We start from the raw sequence: 20,807 nt of genomic DNA, 5'->3' as shown, positions 1-20,807 counted from the left end.
TCAAACTTGTGAACTATATAAATTTGGTTGTGAACCATATACATTTCACATTGAAATTTAATTTTAAAGAATTGCCTTAGGACTTCAATATTATTAAATCGAGACTAAATTATTATTATTTTTATTTCAAAAGGATTTATCTATCATTCTTCCTTTTAAAAATTTTGAAATTGTGCATCAAATAAACAAAAAAAGAACAAGAAAACTGACTTATATAAAAGACCAAGAAAATATTTTAAAATGTGTTTAATAAAAAGGATTGACCCAAGGGAGTATATTTTATTCCAAAAAAATATTTAAAAAGAAATTTAATTTAATAATTGATATCATGGACGTAAAACTTTGATAATCATTTAACTGAAAATAATCATGTTATTGACAAGAGAGAAATGAGAGAAAAGACAAGAGGAGTTTTTATTCACTTCATTATCTCGAGTGTGTGAATATTATCTCTTTTTATATGACCTCTATACTGGCAGCAGACTTCAAGAATTATTAGTGAATAAAAAAAATTGAGCAATAAAATTCTATAATTGAAGGTTATAGAAAATAAATACCAGAGATCCTTCAATTTGAGGACTGTGGAATACGATACCATTCAATAAGAGATGGAGTATTAAAAGCTTCATTCTCTTTTTTTTATAAAAAGATAATTTTATTCCTTACTAAAAAATATAAGAAAAAATAATGATAAAATCATTCTGAAATATATAAATAATAATTTGGTCCTTCGAAATGCCATAATTTTTCTAAAATCCTAAGAGATTTTTCTATCATTAATGAATTCATATAAATTATTAAATTGTCCTTATAGAAAATAAATTATTCACAATTTTTATTTGAATATTCATAATTTTTCTTTTTATATTTGCAATAATGTAACAGCAAATCATAATTTTACATGTTAAATTTTTTATTTGTTGTTGCATTGTTACGAATATAAGAAAAAAATTGTGAATATTTAAAGAAAGCTTATGAATTATTTATTTTCAATATGAATAATTTAATAATTTATATAAATTTATTATTGACAGAAATGTCTCTTGAGACTTCATGAAAATTATGACATTTTAAAAAATTAAATTATCATTTATATATTTTAAAGAGATTTATTATTATTTTTCAAAAATAAAACGTATTACATATTTAAAAAAGTGGTATTCTTGAATGTTGTGGACATCCACACAAAATTATAATATTCGCAATATCTAATTTAGATAATTTTAAAAAATAATAAAAACTGGATCATCGTCACAATGATCGGATTTTTTTTATATTGGGTCAAAGGCGGAAAAGAGTTGAGAGAAGCCAAGCCTTCGGGCCACCACGGTCTCAGATCCATGAAGGGATAGCGGCGGGCCTCAGTCAAGCAAAATAATAATAATAATAATAATAAACGAAAATAAAAGAAAACCTCCATCGCTCACGCCGTGGGAACGGCGAAATGAGCATTAACGGATAACAAAGGAGGTCAGGGGGGAAAGATTGGAAGATAATAACAGCCAAAATGGGAAGCGCCCGCGCCATCTCTGTGCAACCGAGATTGATGTCTTCTTTTGTTGGAGATCTCCTCTCACGCTCAACGCAGCCCCTCCCTCAACTGTTCCGTTATAAGCCAGGTTCTTTCATCTTCTTCTGCTTCCTCCTCTGTGTACAATTTTAGATTACTTGTTCAAGCCAAAAACATATCGCGGCTATTTCGTTATCGTTGTCTCATTAGCTTAATGGAACTACAATCAAACATGCATTTGTCTCCAAAGTCAATATATACATATATTTGCAGTCAATTTTATATCAACTAGACTTGATGACCTTATGCTTTACACGGAGTTTGAGATAAGTTGTACTATTTATGCCTTATGAAGAGTGCAACTTCCAATACATTTCATTTTACAAATTCATTAGTGGTGATTATATTTTCTTTGTTTCTTTTCTAATTGCCTCACTTTACTTATTTTCATTTTCTGGCAGGATGCACCCGTGTTTCAATGCAGTTATCCAGAACTCTTTCCGGCTTGACCAATCTCTTGTTCAATAGCAGGTGCTTACGCCATATTCTGCATTTGTAAAACCTTTATGTACAAGATTGCATGATGTTAGTAGCATTCCTTCCATATAAATAATTTAGATTGTCCATCGTCTATCCTGTAACAGACATGTTGCTTTGTTGTCAGTTATTCATTCTGTGGCGTTAATCTCACATTCTAATGATATTGCTATTGCACAAATATTAAGTGGATACTATATGTGGAAGAATGATTGTCACTAAGTTCTTTCCTGGAAATAAGTAGTGGAAGTCATATTGGCTTACTCAGATTATGGAAGTAGGTTGACGCTGTATAATTATTGCTGTTGCCAATTCACAAATCTGATGGTCAAGGAAAAGTTTGTCGCTTGAAATACAAAGTGAACTCACGTGGTGCTGAAGGGATCAAAGTTCTGGGATGATCTTGGTTATCTCCGAATTTCAGAATACTGACTATTTCAATATTTGTATCTTTCTGTGATTGACTGCAATCAAAACCACCATGCATGCACGCCTTTCTAATTTATGTTCGGGTGATGACTTATGATGATATCTGCAGAAGGCTAGATGATTTGTCAAATAGTAAGCATAAGCATTTGAAGCCAGGAAAAGTTTCTCCACCTCGACCAGTGCCTAAGCACATACCAAGGCCTCCATATGTTAAATCTAAGATGCTGCCTGGGATAGCGAGTGGACCTGAAGTTCATGATGAGCAGGGGATAGAACACATGAGAGCTTCTGGAAGGCTTGCAGCACAGGTTCTTCAATTTGCTGGCACCTTAGTCAAGGTGAATTTTCATCTTTTTTGCTAGTCAACCATTTATACTCATATTGCATATCTCCAATGCTATGATGCGCAGATATGCGCAAGGGTATCTTACTTGAAGCAATGTGATATGGAAATATGCCATATTTTTGTTCTGGTAAATTATTGTCTATCCTCCTGTGGTTTGACCCAAAATTAGTTTTCTTCTTGTGGTTTACAAGTGTGTTAATTAACAGTTCTTTTGGTTTGTTTAGTTACCAATTAACCACATGTTGTATTTTACATCAAAATTTTACACAAAAATAGTCACATGAATGTTACAAATATGAACAGTTTTATTGTTAAATGTTAGTTTCTCCTATAATTACAATAGTTTGAAAGTGTTCTAAAACCATTTTTGGATTAAGGGGACCACTAGCCTAATACAAGTAGTAGGCTTAAATTTTTTTCATGATCTAATTTGATCATATTTCAAACTATGAGAACCCTTGTTTTAGTTTTCACGTGACTGTCTTAGTAAATTTAAGGCAAAATTATCATTAGATGATTTAGGTGTTAACTAAGCTAACTACAAGGGGGTTGAATGATAAATTTTAAACTACAAGGGGACAAATTATTTTGTGCAAAATCACAAGATAGTAAGATGTACTTTACCCGCATTCTGTTGAGTTTCAAGCATTTCAATGATGTTACTTAATATAACATGTATCAAACTTTCAATATGGTTTCAAAACAGTCTTTTTGCATTTCAAAATGGGTTGGAGAAGCTTCAACTCATTTCCAACTCATTTTGGCATTACTTGAAACACTTCTGCCAAAATAATTTATAAAAGAGAAGATAGGACATAGTAGCAAGAATACCACAAATGCACAGACGCATGATATGGTTGTTGGAAAAGGCTAGTGTATGTGCTTCTTAGCTCCTATACAAATGCTGTACATCACACACACACACATGCTCATACTGATTTGAACAGAATTGGAAAAGGAAGATACAGCAGAAACAGGGTGAGAGATCGAGATAGGGAGGGAGAGAGAGACAAAATACCGGGAGAGGGACGAGAGGAGGAAGCAGAACAAAGAGGGATGAAGAACTGAGAGGGAGAGCATACAGACTAGAGGGAGAGAGCAATCAGAGTATGTCAAATAAGTTCATTCATCCAATCTGCCCTCAAATACATTTCAGCATCCTTTTTATAGGCATGAGGTTTCCTTCTCCATGAGGAAACCTCTATCCACTTGCTGAAGACAAAATTATAAAATATTCCTAGTTGCTGAAAAGGAAACTGACAAACAAAAGTAATTGAAATGTAACACAGCTATAATCATCTTCTTCTAAAGTAGTATTTTCCATATTTCTTATCAGCTTGACTTCTTGTTATACAATAAAATTAGCAATGAACTAAATTCTGAAGATGGCTAAAATTCTTAGGATTATCTGCCTTGCTTGTAGGTTAGTGCAAGGCATGGCAGCCATAGTTCTTTTTTTTATAATAATAGGATATATAATTTGATGTGAAATGTGAAAGAACTTGCATGATGCATCTGTTGTCGTCATTGTTTTTACTTAGTTTTAACTACTGTTGGCAGCCGGGCGTAATGACAGATGAAATTGATGAAGCAGTTCATCAAATGATAATTGATAATGGTGCCTACCCATCTCCTCTTGGCTACGGCAATTTTCCAAAAAGTGTCTGCACATCTGTAAATGAATGCATCTGCCATGGAATACCAGATTCCCGACCACTTGAGGTCTGTCTTTACAAGTATATGAGTTCTTTGAATATAATCTAGTGTGAGAAAATTAATTGCTGAACATTCTTTAATGTACAGGATGGTGATATAATCAACATTGATGTTACAGTTTATCTAAATGTAAGGTTTTTATCTTTTTCTTTGATAGTAATTTCATTGAAATTTGAAAGTAGATACTTCCTTATCTGTTTTCTGTTGGCATCTTTAACGACTTTTAAGACTTTATTTTGGTGACTTCATATTGGTTGGCTGAGTTGTAGGGCTATCATGGTGATACATCAGCAACTTTCTTTTGTGGAGATGTTGATGATGAGGCAAGAAATCTAGTTCAGGTGCCAATACGGAACATTAATATGTGCTGATATCCGTTTGTTCCTCACTGTCATAGCAGTGAAGTTTTATATCAGTGGCTTCTTCTTCTTCTTCTTCTTTTCTATCTCACAACCATTTTAGTGACTGGTTTGTTTGCAAAGGTAAATTATTCCATAGAATTTGACTGAACTACTGGTATGACCATAGATTTGAAGCTTATCAGTGCTCATTGCTCATATGTACCCTACAGATTAAATTTAGATAATCAAGATTTTACCCCCCTTCAAATTTTGATATTTAATTTATCTTAATATAAGTGGAATACAAAATCAATAATCTTCCATCAGTTGACTCAATGATATTGATAATTTTAATTTAAAATTTAAAATCCAAATCGTTCAAATGAAATCTGATTGGTCTGGATGTGGGGGCCTATACAAGTATGTTGCCCTGCCATGGATGAGCACCCAATTTAGAACCCAATTGAAGCACGATTACTACATGTTGGGACCTATACAAGCTGGGATTTGATTAGTTTTAGAGGTCTATTCATGTCTATGACCATATGACATACTGAACAAGCCTTTAACATGGGGAAGGTATTACATACCGGAATGGCTTTTTAACTTCAAATTTAACTGATAATTTGCAACATGCTCGATTATATGCATGGAAAGAATTTAAAGTTTACTTGTAGGTACTTCAACATTACTGCTATTTCTTGTCATAAGGGATATATGGCATTAGCCTGCACAAATCATTATTGGTGATTTAATATTATAGTATAGCATGATAGCAGAAACAGATTTTGCATGGCTAACCTTTTCCATAGATCATAATGGGCTTGATGATTGTTTGATGTTGACATAGGTAACTAAAGAATGTCTGGACAAAGCAATATCTATATGTGCACCGGGGGTGGAGTTCATGAAAATTGGCAAAACAATTCAGTAAGAAGTTTGTATTTACCTCATAATGCAGAACTCTGCAGTTACAAAAGCTGTCACACTTTGCTTATTTTATTTTCCTTTATTTTTTATGCATAGAAATTGCATTGCTTTATGTCCATCACGATTAACTTGTCTACATCTTAGCCAGCCGTGAACAGTTTTAGGCCTCAAACTTCATAGGAGAGTTATATATTTTTTTATTCTACTGTTGCATCCTTTTAAGGCGTACTAAAATTTTTCTAGCTTGATGCTTCAGCTTTGTTTGGGAGGATGGAGAAATTTGAATTCAGAATGGAAAGAAAAAAACCCAATACAATGTTTTTCTTAAAATATTTTTCATAATATTCATTACTGCTTCTCCCTCCTGATGTTTATTGAAAGCGGTGTACAAGAATCGCCTTATGCTTGTGTTACTGATTAATAAAGTAGTTGAAGACCCTATTAGGCGCAAGAATTTCATGAATTATTATTATTATTTTTTGCCAACTTTGTCAATTATGATTCTTGATCATATAATGATTCAAAATTGATCCCCCCCTTTTTTTTTTAATCTATTGACAGTGATCATGCAGATAAATTTCATTATGGTGTTGTCCGACAGTTTGTTGGTCATGGAGTTGGACATGTCTTTCATGCTGATCCAGTTATTCTTCATTACAGTTACTATTCTCAACTTCATGCTCGTGTCATTATGCGGCTTCATTTCAGTTCTTTAGTTCATTACCTTTTGAAGGGGATCAAAGGCTATGTTTTCTTGGAACATTCAACTATTACTGCATAATAAATTTATTGATGTTTTCAGGAAACAATGATGATGGAAGGATGATGTTGAACCAAACATTCACAATTGGTAATGGGTTGAGTTAGTGAAACCGAGATTATGCATGACTTTGTCGTATCAGAATATTGTTATTATTATTATTCTTTTTGTTTTGGCTGCACATAGTCACATACGGTTAATTTGTGCAGAACCAATGCTGACTGTTGGCAGCATCAATCCCATTATGTGGAATGACAATTGGACCGTTGTAACTGAAGATGGAAGTCTCTCGGCGCAGTTTGAACACACCATCCTAGTCACCTCAGACGGGGCTGAGATTCTTACTCAATGCTGACAGATCCAACGCTTAATACTTGCAAACAGATCCTTGCCTGAAGGTATATTCCACCGGTCATTGTTTTAGTGACTTCCAGAGCAAGGAATTCATGCTGGAGGTCAGGAGGTGTTGCGTTTATCCTCATTTTTTTGGCCGATGCCCTCTTGCCAGAATTTTTTTCCCTCATGCCTGTTTTAATGTTTCTTCCGTTCTCTAGTAAAAAGTGACCCGTATTTATCGAGAGGCTGAGAGACAGTGTAACATTCTAAAATTTTAAACTGATCTTTCACAGATTATAAAGTTCCACAATTGCTTTGTCCATTAAATACATATCATAGTAGGAGAGAGTCTATCATGGCAATAAAGAGTAACCCTTACTTTTCAAAATACTATCATAGTAAATAAAAGTTTATCATGCTAGAGAAGATTTTAAGTCATATTTTCAAACTCTACTACAAACGAAAGGGGCTAACATGGTAATTAAAAATCAAAAGTATTTTTATAAAGTTTATGATAAAAGGAGCTTTTCTTATAATATAATATCTCTCAAACTGGTTATCATGATAGAAAAAGATTTATCATGATAAAAGAGTTAAATTACTAAAACAAATTACTACCATTGAAATTTGGAGAAAAACTATGTATATTAAGATGAATTAAGTATTTGAAAACTTAGAGCATGTGCACCTAACAAGTTCTTATTAAAAAAAAGTGATAATTTACTAATAAAATATTTTGCAAATAGATCAAAGAGAATATTAGTCAAATGGTCATGAAAAATAAAGTTTCAAGAAATTACAAATGAGGTTTTCATATATTTTGGAACATGGCTCGTTTACAAAATTAGTTGGAGGTAATTTTTTTTTATCCATAAACAAATATATAAAACACGTAGCAATAACTTCCGCATGAACTGGGTTAGGAATATATCTTGTGTAATTGAATGATTTTAACCTTCAGCTAATTGAATCAATTTTCTACACACATGGTCATCTTATTTCTCTCCCTTTCACAATCATTCCTTTCCTTTTTTGCCCTATGAGGATCACCATCAAATATTTCTTAATAACATTATCCAATACTTGCAAGACTGATCATCAGATTTTGGTTTTTGAAAGTTGAATAATAGGTTGGGATTTATTATCTATCATTTACCATCGTCATATTTCTCGATAATATTCTTATCAAACAGTTGTTCATTTGTTCATAATATATGATTTGTTGTCATTGATTATGAAACTTTGTTTGAATTATTATCAAAAAACATAGATTGTTCTCTTATTGTTCATGATTTTTTATTTTATTAGTTTAGGTATTTGATTCTTTGTGATAAACTAAGAGTTCAAATTTTTTTGCAAATTGTGTTTGATTTGTTTTAAACAAATGATTATATGTTTTTCATGTTACTAATCTACGATACAATATTATTGATATACAATAATAAACAAGTTTATAGCTGATTGTTTAGTTATGTTGATCTGCGATAGTATATCTGTTATATGTTATTGTATATCACTGATATATAAGCCATATCAATGAAAACTTACCAACACTATTTTATCTTGTAGATATGAGAATGTTTAATTTCGTCATTTCTTATAATGAAAATGAGATTCAAACAACCGTTATATTGATAGTTTATAAATGCTTGTGGAAGTTTTTTACTTCACACATTCACTGATGATAAGGCTTGTTGCTTGCCTATGGTTGCCACACATGACATCAACAGTACAATTATGGCCCATAACATACCATCTTATGACCCAAACTCGAGTAAAAGAAACCTTTGAAGCCTGCACATACCATTTACAACTATCAACACTATAAGCATTAGCAAGTCTCTAACGATTTGATTTAAAAGTTTTGTATTCAAAATTCCTCTTCATAGCTAAGAGTTGCAAAACTTTTTGAACATCTAATTTGCTAAAGAACACATCTCCCTCCTTAATATTGTCCATTTGTAAAAGCTCATCGATTTCACTACAATGCTTATTATTAGTAAATGTGGAAGAATATGAAGTTAAGGAATTAGCTCCTTTATTAAAACTTTCAAACATTTGTTGTATCTATAAAGGTTTATTAGAAATAGAGACAATCAATAAAAAGCTAAAGAGATTAAAATTTCTCAACGAACTAAAATACTATATCAAATTATTGTCATTTTTGACCTCTAAAATGCTATACGTTGAAGTCTTAATATCAAAAGAAACCATTAATTTGACCTCATGATCTGCATTCAATCGCAATTTCTCATAGATAATTTTCATGACATTAAGATATGAAGTTGCATCTTTCACAAACATTTCAAGGTATAGACCATAAGTATAACGGTTGTTAGAATCCCATTTTTCATTATAAAAAATGACAAGATTCAACATCCTCATATTTACAAGATAAAATTGTGTTTGTAAATTTTCATTGATATGACTTATATATCACTGATATATTATCACAGATCAACATAACTAGACAATTAAATATAAACTTATTTATCATTGATATACAATCATATATTAATGATGTAGTATTGCAAATTAATAATACAAAAAACACATAATCATTTTTTTCAAAATGGATCAAACATAGTTTGCAAAAAATTTTGAACCTTTAGCTTATTACAGAGAATCAAATACCTAAACTAATAAAATAAAACATCATAAACAATTTAAGTCTTCATTTGTTTGCTCTATTCTCTTATATTTAGGATCTTTAAGCATTTTCAAAAACTAGAGCATTATAATTTGAAAGGGAAGTTTTGTTAATTAAATTTTAGACAAATATTAAAAGGCCATTGTTTAAATTTAAGAAAGGTTGGGCTATTAGTTTTATTTGGTCATATGATATGGGCTAAATTTGTAAAAGTCCCTAAAACAAAAGCAAAGCATGATTCCCAAGGACTAGTTTGTCCAAAAATAACTTAGAAAAGGGTAAAAGGGTCAGAGGGATCATTCTGGTAATAAATTTTTGAAAAAGGGCATTTCTAGAAAAATTGGGCCATGTCATGTCTTGCTGTCATGCGTCATGACATATGGCATAGAAAAGGCACTTTCTCCTCTGTGACGTGCGTTATGGCACATAATGTTGATACGTCATTGTGCAAACTGTCGAAAATTTTAAACTTTAAAAATGCATAAATTTTCATATAAAATTTTGATTTGGATGATTCAAGTGTCAACGTGAAAAAAATTTAGTTATTGGCTTTAGTTTGATATTAAAACTCCTCCATTTGAGGATTTTTTTCCACTAAAACATATGATGAGACAAAATACCACTTTTTCCAAACACCTCCAAGCTATAGCCAAAGCTTTAGCCCATCATGTAAAACACTTAGACCAATTCAAACTCACTCCAAACAACAATTTCAAAATTACAACTTGACACGTATATGTGAAATTCACATAGTTAAGTTACAGCTATCCAATACAATTATAAGTGTACCATACAATGCTTTAGGTAAAAACTTCAATGTCTATACTTTTTGAAACTTGATTCTAGTTACAACCTGTTTAGATGGATGGTATAACCAATTTTTAGGGAAAAATAATTGATCTTTGTAAAAATTACCAAACAGCTAAAAAATTTAATAAATGATTATTGAACTAGAATCACGTTTTGAAATAAGCTATAGGAGGTTACTTATAAATTCAATTTTACTGTTAAATAATATATTTTACTTCTTAAATAAAATTTAACAAATTTAATTATATTAAATATAATTGTATCAATAATTTAATTTTGAAAAGCAATTTCTTTTTCAATAATTTGTACAGCTAAAATCATTTTTAGAAAAATATTATTCAAACATATTGTATTATAACATAATCAATTAAAATCAAAATCAATCATATTAATTAATTATTTTTATAATTAATTATACCCAACTAAAATTTAAATAGGCCCTTAATCACATTATAAAAGCCATGATTGTCACAAAAATCACTTCAAGCATTTAATTACGAGTTTATCCCAAAATAGGAGAGTCACATGCTCATTAACAATTCAAATGCCTTAAGGTTGGCAATTTACATAAATATTCCAAAAAAAAAGAGGTCAACATGACCTATTGGTGTTTACTCACACCAAACTAGGCTTCTAATGCTTCTCCAGCTGAACTGTTTCTTATAAAACATTAACCATGGAAAGTAAGACTTAGAAGACTTAGTAATCAAGATTAATATGCAACTGTGCATGCAATGCAACTTATCATGCAATTGGTAAGTGGAGCATGCAAGATGATTTCTAAATAATAGATATCCAGACAAAAATCAAATAATTTATATTTTTAACACAAAACATTTTATATCCTTCCTAACTCTATGCCTAGGACCAAATCACCCAGTCAAAGGTGGGTTAGTCCTAGCAAATAGTCACTCATTGAATTTAATGAGATCTTATCATGTGGTAAAATAACAACTCCAAACAAAATAATCAAACAACACATATTTTTCAAATAAACTAATATGTCATGCTTTTAAATAACCAAACAATTATATACTTTCAAACAATAATCATTTCCAAACAAAAAGTGTATATATTTACATATAAATAATTATTCCACTTGGTAATTATTTTTTGAACAATAAAAACACACTTATCTCAATATATTTACTTTCAAACAAGACAAACATAACAAGTCACAAGACACACATAATCACACATTAACAATGGTTACCTTATTTTCTTGCAATTAGAGCTCCCAACATAAGAGCACCATCACCTTCATCAGTTTTTACCACATTTTACATGCATTAAAATGCTAACTATAGTTAATAAAGTGTTAATTAACACTAATTAAAGTGTTAGCACATTAATCACACTCTAATCTTAGGGTTAGGTTAATTAATCTAACTAGCCTAAATTTGTCAGAACCTTTTAAACCCTTAAGCTCACCCAAATTCTTCCTAAACACTTATTTCACCTTTGAATAACTTAAATCATCATTAACCCACCCAAACAATCTAGGGTTTTTAGGCCTCAAAATAACTTAACTAAGCTTATTTAACCTAAGACACTCATATAATTCAAACCTTAGGGCTAGAAACCCTACCCATGGAAATCCCTAACATCAAAACCACAAAAAACTAGCTAGAATAGAGGAGTATAAGGTAAGAGTGAGTTTAGACAAGTTTACCTTAGTAGTTTAAGCCTCTCAAATAATGACTTCACCAATCTCTAGTAAAGGAAAATAATTTCGCACCTAACTCACTCCCCCTCCTCTTCTATTTCTTTGTCTGTCAAATAGACAATTAAGCCTGTTTACATATCATGTGCCACAGTAGGCCCATCCTGTATCACGGCGCATGATGCAATAGTTTCCTCCCTCATTTAGCCCACAATATTAGGTCTAATTTGACCCAATACCTATGCTGGACTATATTTAAACCTAGTATATCAACCTAGGCCCAACTTTAGTCATCGTTTATAGTGTAATTACAAGATTAGTCTCATCAACCTCAATTCTAATTCATTTCACCACCATTCCTCACAATAATGAAATTGTTAATTTATTTCCTATCAATCCAATATCAACAATAATAACAATAATATTGATTCTCAACTAATTTCCTCAATAAATCTTAATTTTTACTATTTAATTTCAATTGAAAATAGGGATGTTACAGACAGCCTTGCATGTGTATAGTTTATACTTTGTACTACGAGCCTTGAGGAAAGAGAGTTTACTAGTTCTGTACCTCTTTGGAAGGGCTATGTTTTTGGATAGGTTTGTCTTCTCATTCTCAACCTTATCAACTAGATGCTCTACTAAATGATAGTGCTTTCATGTTGCAGATTAAGCTATGTCGATTTTCAGCTTTATTCTCTTTTTGGCTGCCGATTAAAGCTTTACTTGAATTTTTTTTCTCTAAACTCCCGTTCTAACTAATCAAAAGTTATTTCCTTGTCCTTGACTCCTTTCCACCTTCTCTTCTGCTCAAAACTCTAAAGCATGAGCATATGACGATGTTAAAATTTTCTAGATGATCCTCCAAGTTGCCGTAGGGAGGTGGAGAATGGTTATTGGCAGCTAGAGAAAACTAATACAACCATGTAACCATTCCTAGTTTTCATTGTTTATACTCTATACACACACACACACACACACGTGCAAATCAAGATGAAGGAGATAGCTTTCTTTCTCTCTCTCTCTCTTTTTTCCACCCCAAGAAGACAGCTTGGTTACGAGAAAGAATATAATGAAATAAAAAACATATAATAAAAAATATATTCCTAATCCAAATTATCTATATAATATTAATAACCAATAATCATTAAAAATGCGTGTAATTATCAAATAATGGGCAGCGATCAAAATATTCATTATTAGATATCTTTTTCTTTGTGATACACGAGTACAATAAAAGTTAAAGAAAGTATCGTAGTACAAGATTAAGAGAAATATTTTTAAAATTTTTTAAATTGTGCCCATTTATTTAATTCTAAACCGCATCAGTGCAGAGATAATTGAATATATATACTCCATATTATCAAATAGTCCCTACTATCAACTTATCATTAAAAAGGTTGGGAAATGTCTCTTAGGGTGGAAAGGTAAGCTCTTGAACCTTGCAGGGAGAACTACTCTCGTTAAATCAGTAACTACTGCCTTACCTAGCTACCATATGCAAACTACTCTAACCCTCGAAAAAGTTTTCCGAGAGATTGAAAAAACTAGTCACAACTTCTTGTGGTGAGGATCGAAAGATAACAGGAAAATTCACCTTGTTTCATGGAAAAACATTCAAGAAGATAAGAGTAGAGGTGGATTGGGAGTGTAGGACCTAGGAGTTCAAAATACAACTTTCATGATGAAGCTTTGCTGAAATTTAGTCACCAAGAAAGAGTCTTTGTGGGTTAAAGTGCTGTGATCCAAGTATACATTGTTGGTGACACTGACGGCAGACGTGAACAGCAAATTTCAAACTGCTTGAGTTGTGCCCAGAAGGACACTGTCCTTAAGAATTATTCCGGCACACCTGGACGACAGACCGGCAGTTCCTCAGGATTAAACAAGAACTTCCTGCGGTAGAGCAAGGGAACAGAACAACAGAGACTAAAAGTAAACACAGATGAATAGACAAACAGAAGGCAGAGGGAGGAGAGAATTGCCCCAAAAACTCAAGTGGTGCCTTGTTCTGTCCGCACCTATGGCTATATATAGCCCCAGGAAGGAGACATAAACATTAGCTCATAATCACCGCATTAAAGCTTCGGTTACATTCTCATAAATCACATTTAAGCAGTTGTTTGTGGATTACGCAGACATAAATCTTAGTTAAATCTCTATCTAGAAATGTTGGTAGATAAAAAGTAAACACAGATGAATAGACGAACAGAAGGCAGAGGGATGAGAGAATTGTCCTGAAAACTCAATAGGCTGGTGCCTTATTTTGTCCACACTCATGGCTATATATAGCCCGAGGAAGGAGATATGAACATTGGCTTATAATCACCGAATTAAAGCTTCAGTTACATTCTCATAAATCATGTTTAAGCACTTGTCTGGGGGTTACGCAGACGTAAATCTCAGTTAAACCTCTGTCTGGAAACGTTGGCAAACAAAACGTTTAAAATATTAACTTAACAAAATCAGTTTATCTAGAGATGTTGGCAGACAAAACATTAACTCACAAAATTAGTTTTCAGAAGAGGTTTAATGATAAAAAACTACCAAGGCTTCAAGTTCAAATTCAAAACAGTAAAATTAATTATTTATTTAATTATTTTTGTAAAAATAACTCGATAAAAGAAACCCATTACCTCTTGAACTCGCGCAGGGAGGGCGAATCAGCTGATTTCAATTGCTATTGCCCTAAGTTGGCCTATCTCATGTGTGCGAAACCACTTTTTTTTCAAACCTATTTTACTAGCCCACATCATTCCTTAATATATATACACTAGGAGATTCCTTCTTTTAATTAATGTGGGACTTTGACACACACACACACTTTTGACACACATACAACATACATGTGGGAATACTGATATTCCTTAAGTGGCACCTAAAACGATAGCTTCTAAGGTGTGGAGGGGTATCTCGAGAGTTTGGGAAATGTTCTTGGAAGGGCTAGGAAGACACTTAGTCTTGGGTCAACACACTAACTTTTGGTATGAGAGGTAGTCTAACCTGGGGATCTCTCTCATTTAGCATATGCACATCATGAACCAATCCATATAAGAAAGTGCCATTGCAAGTGAGTTCGTTAATGAGATAGGAGCTTGGGATACACAGAAAATGCTGATTTGGCTCCATCTGAATATTGTTAACCAGATTGTTAGCACTTTCTTACTAAGAGAAAGAGAGGGAGAGGATATTTTCATTTGGAAATCATCTACTGATGTTTCATTTACTGTAAAATATACCTATACTTTCCTCTTTGCAGGTACTAACGAACATATGGATAGCTGTTGGAAAATCATTTGGATATGGCCCATACCAAAGAAGATGAAGATGTTTCTATGGCTCTTAGGAAAGGATAAACTCTACACCACTCAACTCAGAGCAAGAAGATGTTTGCTGGATTCTGATCTTTGCCTTTTTGTTTTTTTGGTAAATGACATTTGCCCTTTTGGTTGCAACATTTTGGAGACTAATATGCACATTGTCCGTGGTTGTGAAATTAGGAAGTCTGGTAAGAAATTATTAAATCTGATTTTTGGGTTAATTTCAATGGCCATGACTATATTGATTGTTTGAAATGGAATTTTAAAACTTCTCCTACAAATCTTTGCTACAATAAGGTCCTATGGCCAAATATTTTTGCTTATGTTTTTTAGGAGTTACAGACCTTAAGGTGCGTACGTCTTTTTGACAAAGGGGAGGTGATACCTGATATTGGGACTTCTAAGTGCATTATGAAAGCTTCAAGCAATAACAGATACTTAAAGAGTAACATGATTCAGAGTTACAGTGTTTCAAACAACCAAGGTGGGGCTTAACGAAGTCCAAGCAAATTTCAGTTAGAAACGGATGGTTCTGCTCTTAGTGATGGAAAAGCTTCATGTAGGGGTGTCTTGAGGAATGCTAACAGGGATTGGGTTTTGGGTTTCAGTTTTAAATTGGGATCTCGACTTGATATTATTGCCAAAGTTATGGGCATCTTAAGAGGCTCAGGATTGTGCTAATTCAATGGTTTACGAGATATTAAGGTTTACTGTGATTGTGTGGAGGCCATCAACCTCCTTACCAAATTTCAAAACAATTATGACCCTTTCAAGGACATCATTCAATGCATTATTGATATGCTTAGTAGGGATTGGCATGTAACTATAAACTTTTTGTATAGAGATTTTAATGTTGTTGCTGATAGATTAGCTAGGATTGGGCATAATATTTTAGATGAGTTTTGCATCTTTAATCATATACCATCTTTCTTGAAAGATGGAATATGATGAAAAAGGCCCATAGTAGTTTTTTTTTTCTAATTTGTGTTGCTCTCTTTGTATCTATTTTTTCTGGATTGAATGAAGTTTTCATTTTTTATTTTAAAAAAAATACTCTAACACAAATGTAAACCATAAACAATCCCAGTCAATTCTGTTAAAGCCACTTGGAGCATTCTACTTCTAACACAAGCATTGAAACCCTATAATCTCTAACGACTCCACCACATTTTCCAAACCCCTCTTAAATCGACCCATCAAGATCAAGTCTGATTTCCCCTTTCTCCAGACAAGTGCATTTCTCAAGATACCTCTGTAATTCTCTCCTAAAGTACTGGATGAACTATTTATATTGATATCAAATTTAATTTTTTGCAAGGTAGTGAAACCTGATCCAGTTAATTCTACATCCTCATTCCCCAAAAAGCTTCTTACATCTATGCGCCAAATATCCCTAACACACATACCTATAGAGTGCATACAAAGGACTTGTGTGAATTCTTTGCCAATTTCAGATATTTTTAGAGATGCGGTAAATAGTTGGACGGTTTTCCTTGTGTGGATTCTATTCCCAGTATCCTTGTATCTTGTCGGTATTCAAGGGCCTTGGAAGGGGAAAAGAAATCCATGGTTATGGAATCAAAATGATAGCATGGGATGCATTTGACAAGGCTGCTTGTGCTGCCTTGTTGACCATGTATGCCAATTGCTGTAGACTTCAAGATGCTTAAAAGGCATTTCATATAATGGATAAATCTGATGTTGTGACATGGGGTGCCATGTTTTTTGGTTTCGTTGAACTGGGCCTTGGACATTTGGCACTTGAATGTTTGAGAGATGCAAAGGAGAGGAATAGAGAATGATCACACAACTATATCAACCATGTTGTCTATATCTAGTTTGAGATCTGGAAAACAGATTCAAGCCTACTTGATGAAAAGCAGTTTCCATTCTGTAATTCCTGTTTATAATGCTATAATTCATATGTACTCAATACGTGGTTGCATTGCATATGCACCTTCTGTGTTTTCTTTTTCTACGATGGAAACTAGGGACGTGGTTTCATGGAACACAATTATTAGAGGCCTTGGAATGCAAGGGTTTGGCCAGACTTCTCTAAAGCTCTTAAAACAGATCGAATGTTCAGACCTTAGACCCAATTATATTCCACGCTTATCAAACCAGATGTTTAAAGTATAGTAATTTTTTATGAATAAAGTATAGTAATTTCAAACACGGCATTGTTCCGTGGACCCAGAAATAAAAATAAAGGAAGAAAATCGGCATCGTGGATTTAGCTTAACAAATTAAACCTCTCAAAATATTCGTCAACGGATCTCGCGTGCGTGCCTTGGACCCAAACCAAGCTCTATGATTGACAACGAGCACCAATGTGCCGGCCCCAAAATCAAACTCTTCCACTCCAACGTAGGAGCACTAATATGAGTATAATTTTAACGGACGACATGGTAGAGAGAAAAAGAAAAGAAAAACATCGAAGACCCCGTCTCACATGTTCTCCGACTGTATACTTTTTCGTCCTCATTTATTTATTCTGGTTTATTTTTTATTTTTAAATATTTGTCTTTTCTCATATCTTTAAGTATAATAATGACTTGTTTCTAACAGTATTGCCAAAAGGTTTTGCAAGAAATTAAAACTTAAAATATTGCGATATTAAACAATGGGAGAGAGTAAAAAATAATTTTTATAGTCTGCATGTATATTTCAACACTTATTCTACATAAGCCATCATTTTCGTTGCAAAATTTTTAAGACTTGTTTATATAGATCTGGGATAGTGCTTCATTTTAATGTTGTTTTTCATGTTGAAATAAATTATTAAGAAATCGAAAGAGAACAAAATGAAAACAAAGTACGATGATGGTAATGTCTCTGAACTACAAATTTTTTTGCATAAATAGGCCCAAAGATAATATTGCTATTATCTGATATTTTGTTTGACATGGTATGAATCACAATAAATATGTTATCTCATATTTACTCAGATTGTCCATCAATAACAACAATCCCATATAACATGAATTTGGTTTTATCTGGGTAAAAGATGGTAACACCTCAAACATTCTAACGGAATGACAGGGGAAAAAAAATAAAATGATAGAAAGGTTTGAATTTTCAAATTTTATTAATGTGTGTCCGTCATTCTCATTCATTGTTAAAACCTGTACTTCCCCTGATCTATTTATCATAGTATGTTTTTAGTAAAATTATGAATATAAAAAAAGTCAGTTAAAATTATTTTGAAATTTTAATTTTTTTAAAAATATTTAATTTAATAAGGGGAAGAGAAGAACGATAATTAAAGAATAAAACAATGATTGGTAATTTTGAAGTAAATTTTGTTAATGAAGTATTATTATTTTTTAAAAATTTGTTAAATTATGGAATATCAAATTACAAAAAACTTCTTATAAAATTGGAATTTTCAGGCAGTATGATCTACGGAATAATATGTAATTTGAAACTTGAATTATAAATACAGGGACTATTTGAACCTAAACTTTTAAAATGTGTTTCAATCCAGATCAATCTTATCAAATTTAATAAATACAAAAATTTATATATCATAAAGTATAACATTAATCAAGACTAAAAAAAGAGACTTTACAAAGTAATCATATTTAAAAAACTAATAAAAAATCTATCAATGCCGTGTTAAAATCAATGAAAAAATAATCCACTCAATTATTCTGACAACATAATATTTAAAAAATTATTGATCTTTTGAGAAATAGGATTTAGAAAGCCTCCCAAGTCCTTTTTTTAAGGTTGGGCTTAAAAGCTTAATTTCTTAATTTTTCAAGCTTAAACTTTATTTAAATAAAGTCGCTAAATCTAACCCTTATTTTCAGCTATATCCAAAACCATGGTTTGGTTCCAAATCCATTGCCGTTAAACTCAAATTAGTTTAGCTTAAATTAATTAGTAAACTTCTAGAGATCTTCGTCAACGTGTCCGTCCGTTGGACCACCCAAGAAAATCTCAGTCCGACCAAAAAATAAATAATCGCCGTAGAAAATAAAATGCAAAACAACATTAGCAACATACATATATATTATTTAAAATAAAAGAAATTATTTTCTTAAAAATAAAAAGATGGAATATCTTTAAAACAAACAAACTAGTCTCTTGAAAAAAAAAAAGCGTAAAAAATATTTTTGAACTGTTATAAAGTCAAAAGGTGTGGGAAACATCACTTGGTTGAAAGAGATACCAGTTTTTTTTTTTTCTTTTGGTTTCTCACCCATCCTGAACGGTGTAGGTATCCTTCCTAAATTCATTACCTGCGCACCCCATTCTAAATTAATCTGAATGCCCATATAATTGAGGCCTTAACGTGGTGGTTTTGTGGGTATAACTAACGAGAAACATTTTATGTGCTCAGTTGCACATTTACATACTAAAAGATTTGAACACAAAACTTCAAGTTAAGCTATCTAAGCCCCTAACTGTTCAAACAAGCGGCTGTTGATAAAGAGATATTAGTTTACTGAGACTTTTATATTAAAAAGATGTTATGATTCATGAAAAAATTGTTTTAAATAACCACGTAAAAAGAGGCTCAGGAAACAGTGGCTTTTTAATTAGTGAAACACCTAAATACTCATCTTAAGATACTCTTCTCAAACCAAATCAAAATAAATCAATTTTAAAATGTTAAATAATATTACTAACAAGAATTTTCTGATAAAATAAATAATACATAAAAGGTTGGCATGTCTTACTTTAATTAAAATACTTTAAATATCTAAAGCTGAGTATATAATTTTTTTTTAATTAAATCAGTTCAAAAGACACCACTTCAAAATCATTGCACTGTCTATAAACAATCCTAACCCTTACTCTATTTCATCATCTAAGCTCTTTGCGTGTGCATGGAAGATAAAGTCAGATTATCAATTGTGAAAATAATTGATATCTTGCCTTGAATCTTGAAAGCTCGCATCATACCCAACATCCTTCATGGCATTCAAAATAAATCCATGATCAACTAATTAATTTACACCCAAATTTTACAATAGGGGCGAATTAAATTTTAAAAAAGTGTTACCTACCCTTGAAGACATTTTACACATCTTTCTTCTTAATTCTTAATGTCTTGTTCTGCCACTCTTCCTAAATCCATTGCCACCAACATAAATTTTGATTAATTTTTTATATCACTATCTTCATTCTAAATTATAAGACACCTTCAAAAAGAATTTAAAGTTTTAAATATAAGATACTTTGATAAAAATAAAATTTTATTAATCATGTTTTTCTGATATTATAATTTTTATATATTCTTTTTTAAGTTTTTTTATAAATAAAGTATTACATGTATGATATTTTAAAAAAATTATATTTTTTCAAAATAAAATTATAAAATGCATTTAATAATTTTTTTTAACATGCATGATTTTATTTAAAATTATTTTATAATTTAGGATGGATATAATAAGTGTATTCCTAAAATTTTAATGAGATTTACCAAAAAAAAATAATGAAATCAAGCA

At 31.8% G+C, this 20,807-nt stretch overlaps 1 protein-coding gene across 2 annotated transcripts; it reads left to right on the top strand.

The window, feature by feature from the left end:
• Positions 1-1,410: 1,410 nt before the first annotated feature.
• LOC129297898 (methionine aminopeptidase 1D, chloroplastic/mitochondrial-like) lies at positions 1,411-7,215 on the top strand. Of its 2 annotated transcripts, XM_054936242.1 has the most exons (11): positions 1,411-1,619; positions 1,972-2,041; positions 2,586-2,784; positions 2,887-2,949; positions 4,383-4,544; positions 4,626-4,667; positions 4,808-4,879; positions 5,730-5,809; positions 6,371-6,468; positions 6,612-6,659; positions 6,779-7,215. In XM_054936242.1, the coding sequence occupies exons 1-11, from the start codon at positions 1,508-1,510 to the stop codon at positions 6,922-6,924; spliced, it is 1,092 nt and encodes a 363-aa protein (XP_054792217.1). In that variant the 5' UTR covers positions 1,411-1,507; the 3' UTR covers positions 6,925-7,215. The 2 variants fall into 2 exon arrangements, with proteins under 2 accessions (XP_054792217.1, XP_054792218.1); XM_054936243.1 differs by lacking the exon at positions 2,887-2,949 and having other exon boundaries at positions 1,415-1,619; positions 2,586-2,814.
• Positions 7,216-20,807: the final 13,592 nt, after the last annotated feature.

This window comes from Prosopis cineraria, unplaced genomic scaffold (genome assembly GCF_029017545.1).
Source record: "Prosopis cineraria cultivar Desert tree isolate PC_DT_omini unplaced genomic scaffold, ASM2901754v1 PC648, whole genome shotgun sequence".
Lineage (NCBI taxonomy): Eukaryota > Viridiplantae > Streptophyta > Magnoliopsida > Fabales > Fabaceae > Prosopis > Prosopis cineraria.
Note: the sequence above shows the minus strand (reverse complement) of the source record. Positions and strands in the feature narration are given on the sequence as shown.

Bases quoted from the DNA above. Each gene is read 5' to 3' on its own strand.
- LOC129297898 (XM_054936242.1), top strand. From the start codon at position 1,508: ATGGGAAGCGCCCGCGCCATCTCTGTGCAACCGAGATTGATGTCTTCT. The intron at 5,810-6,370 runs GTAAGAAGTTTG...ATCTATTGACAG, and splicing joins AAAATTGGCAAAACAATTCA to TGATCATGCAGATAAATTTC. The intron at 6,660-6,778 runs GTAATGGGTTGA...TAATTTGTGCAG, and splicing joins GAACCAAACATTCACAATTG to AACCAATGCTGACTGTTGGC.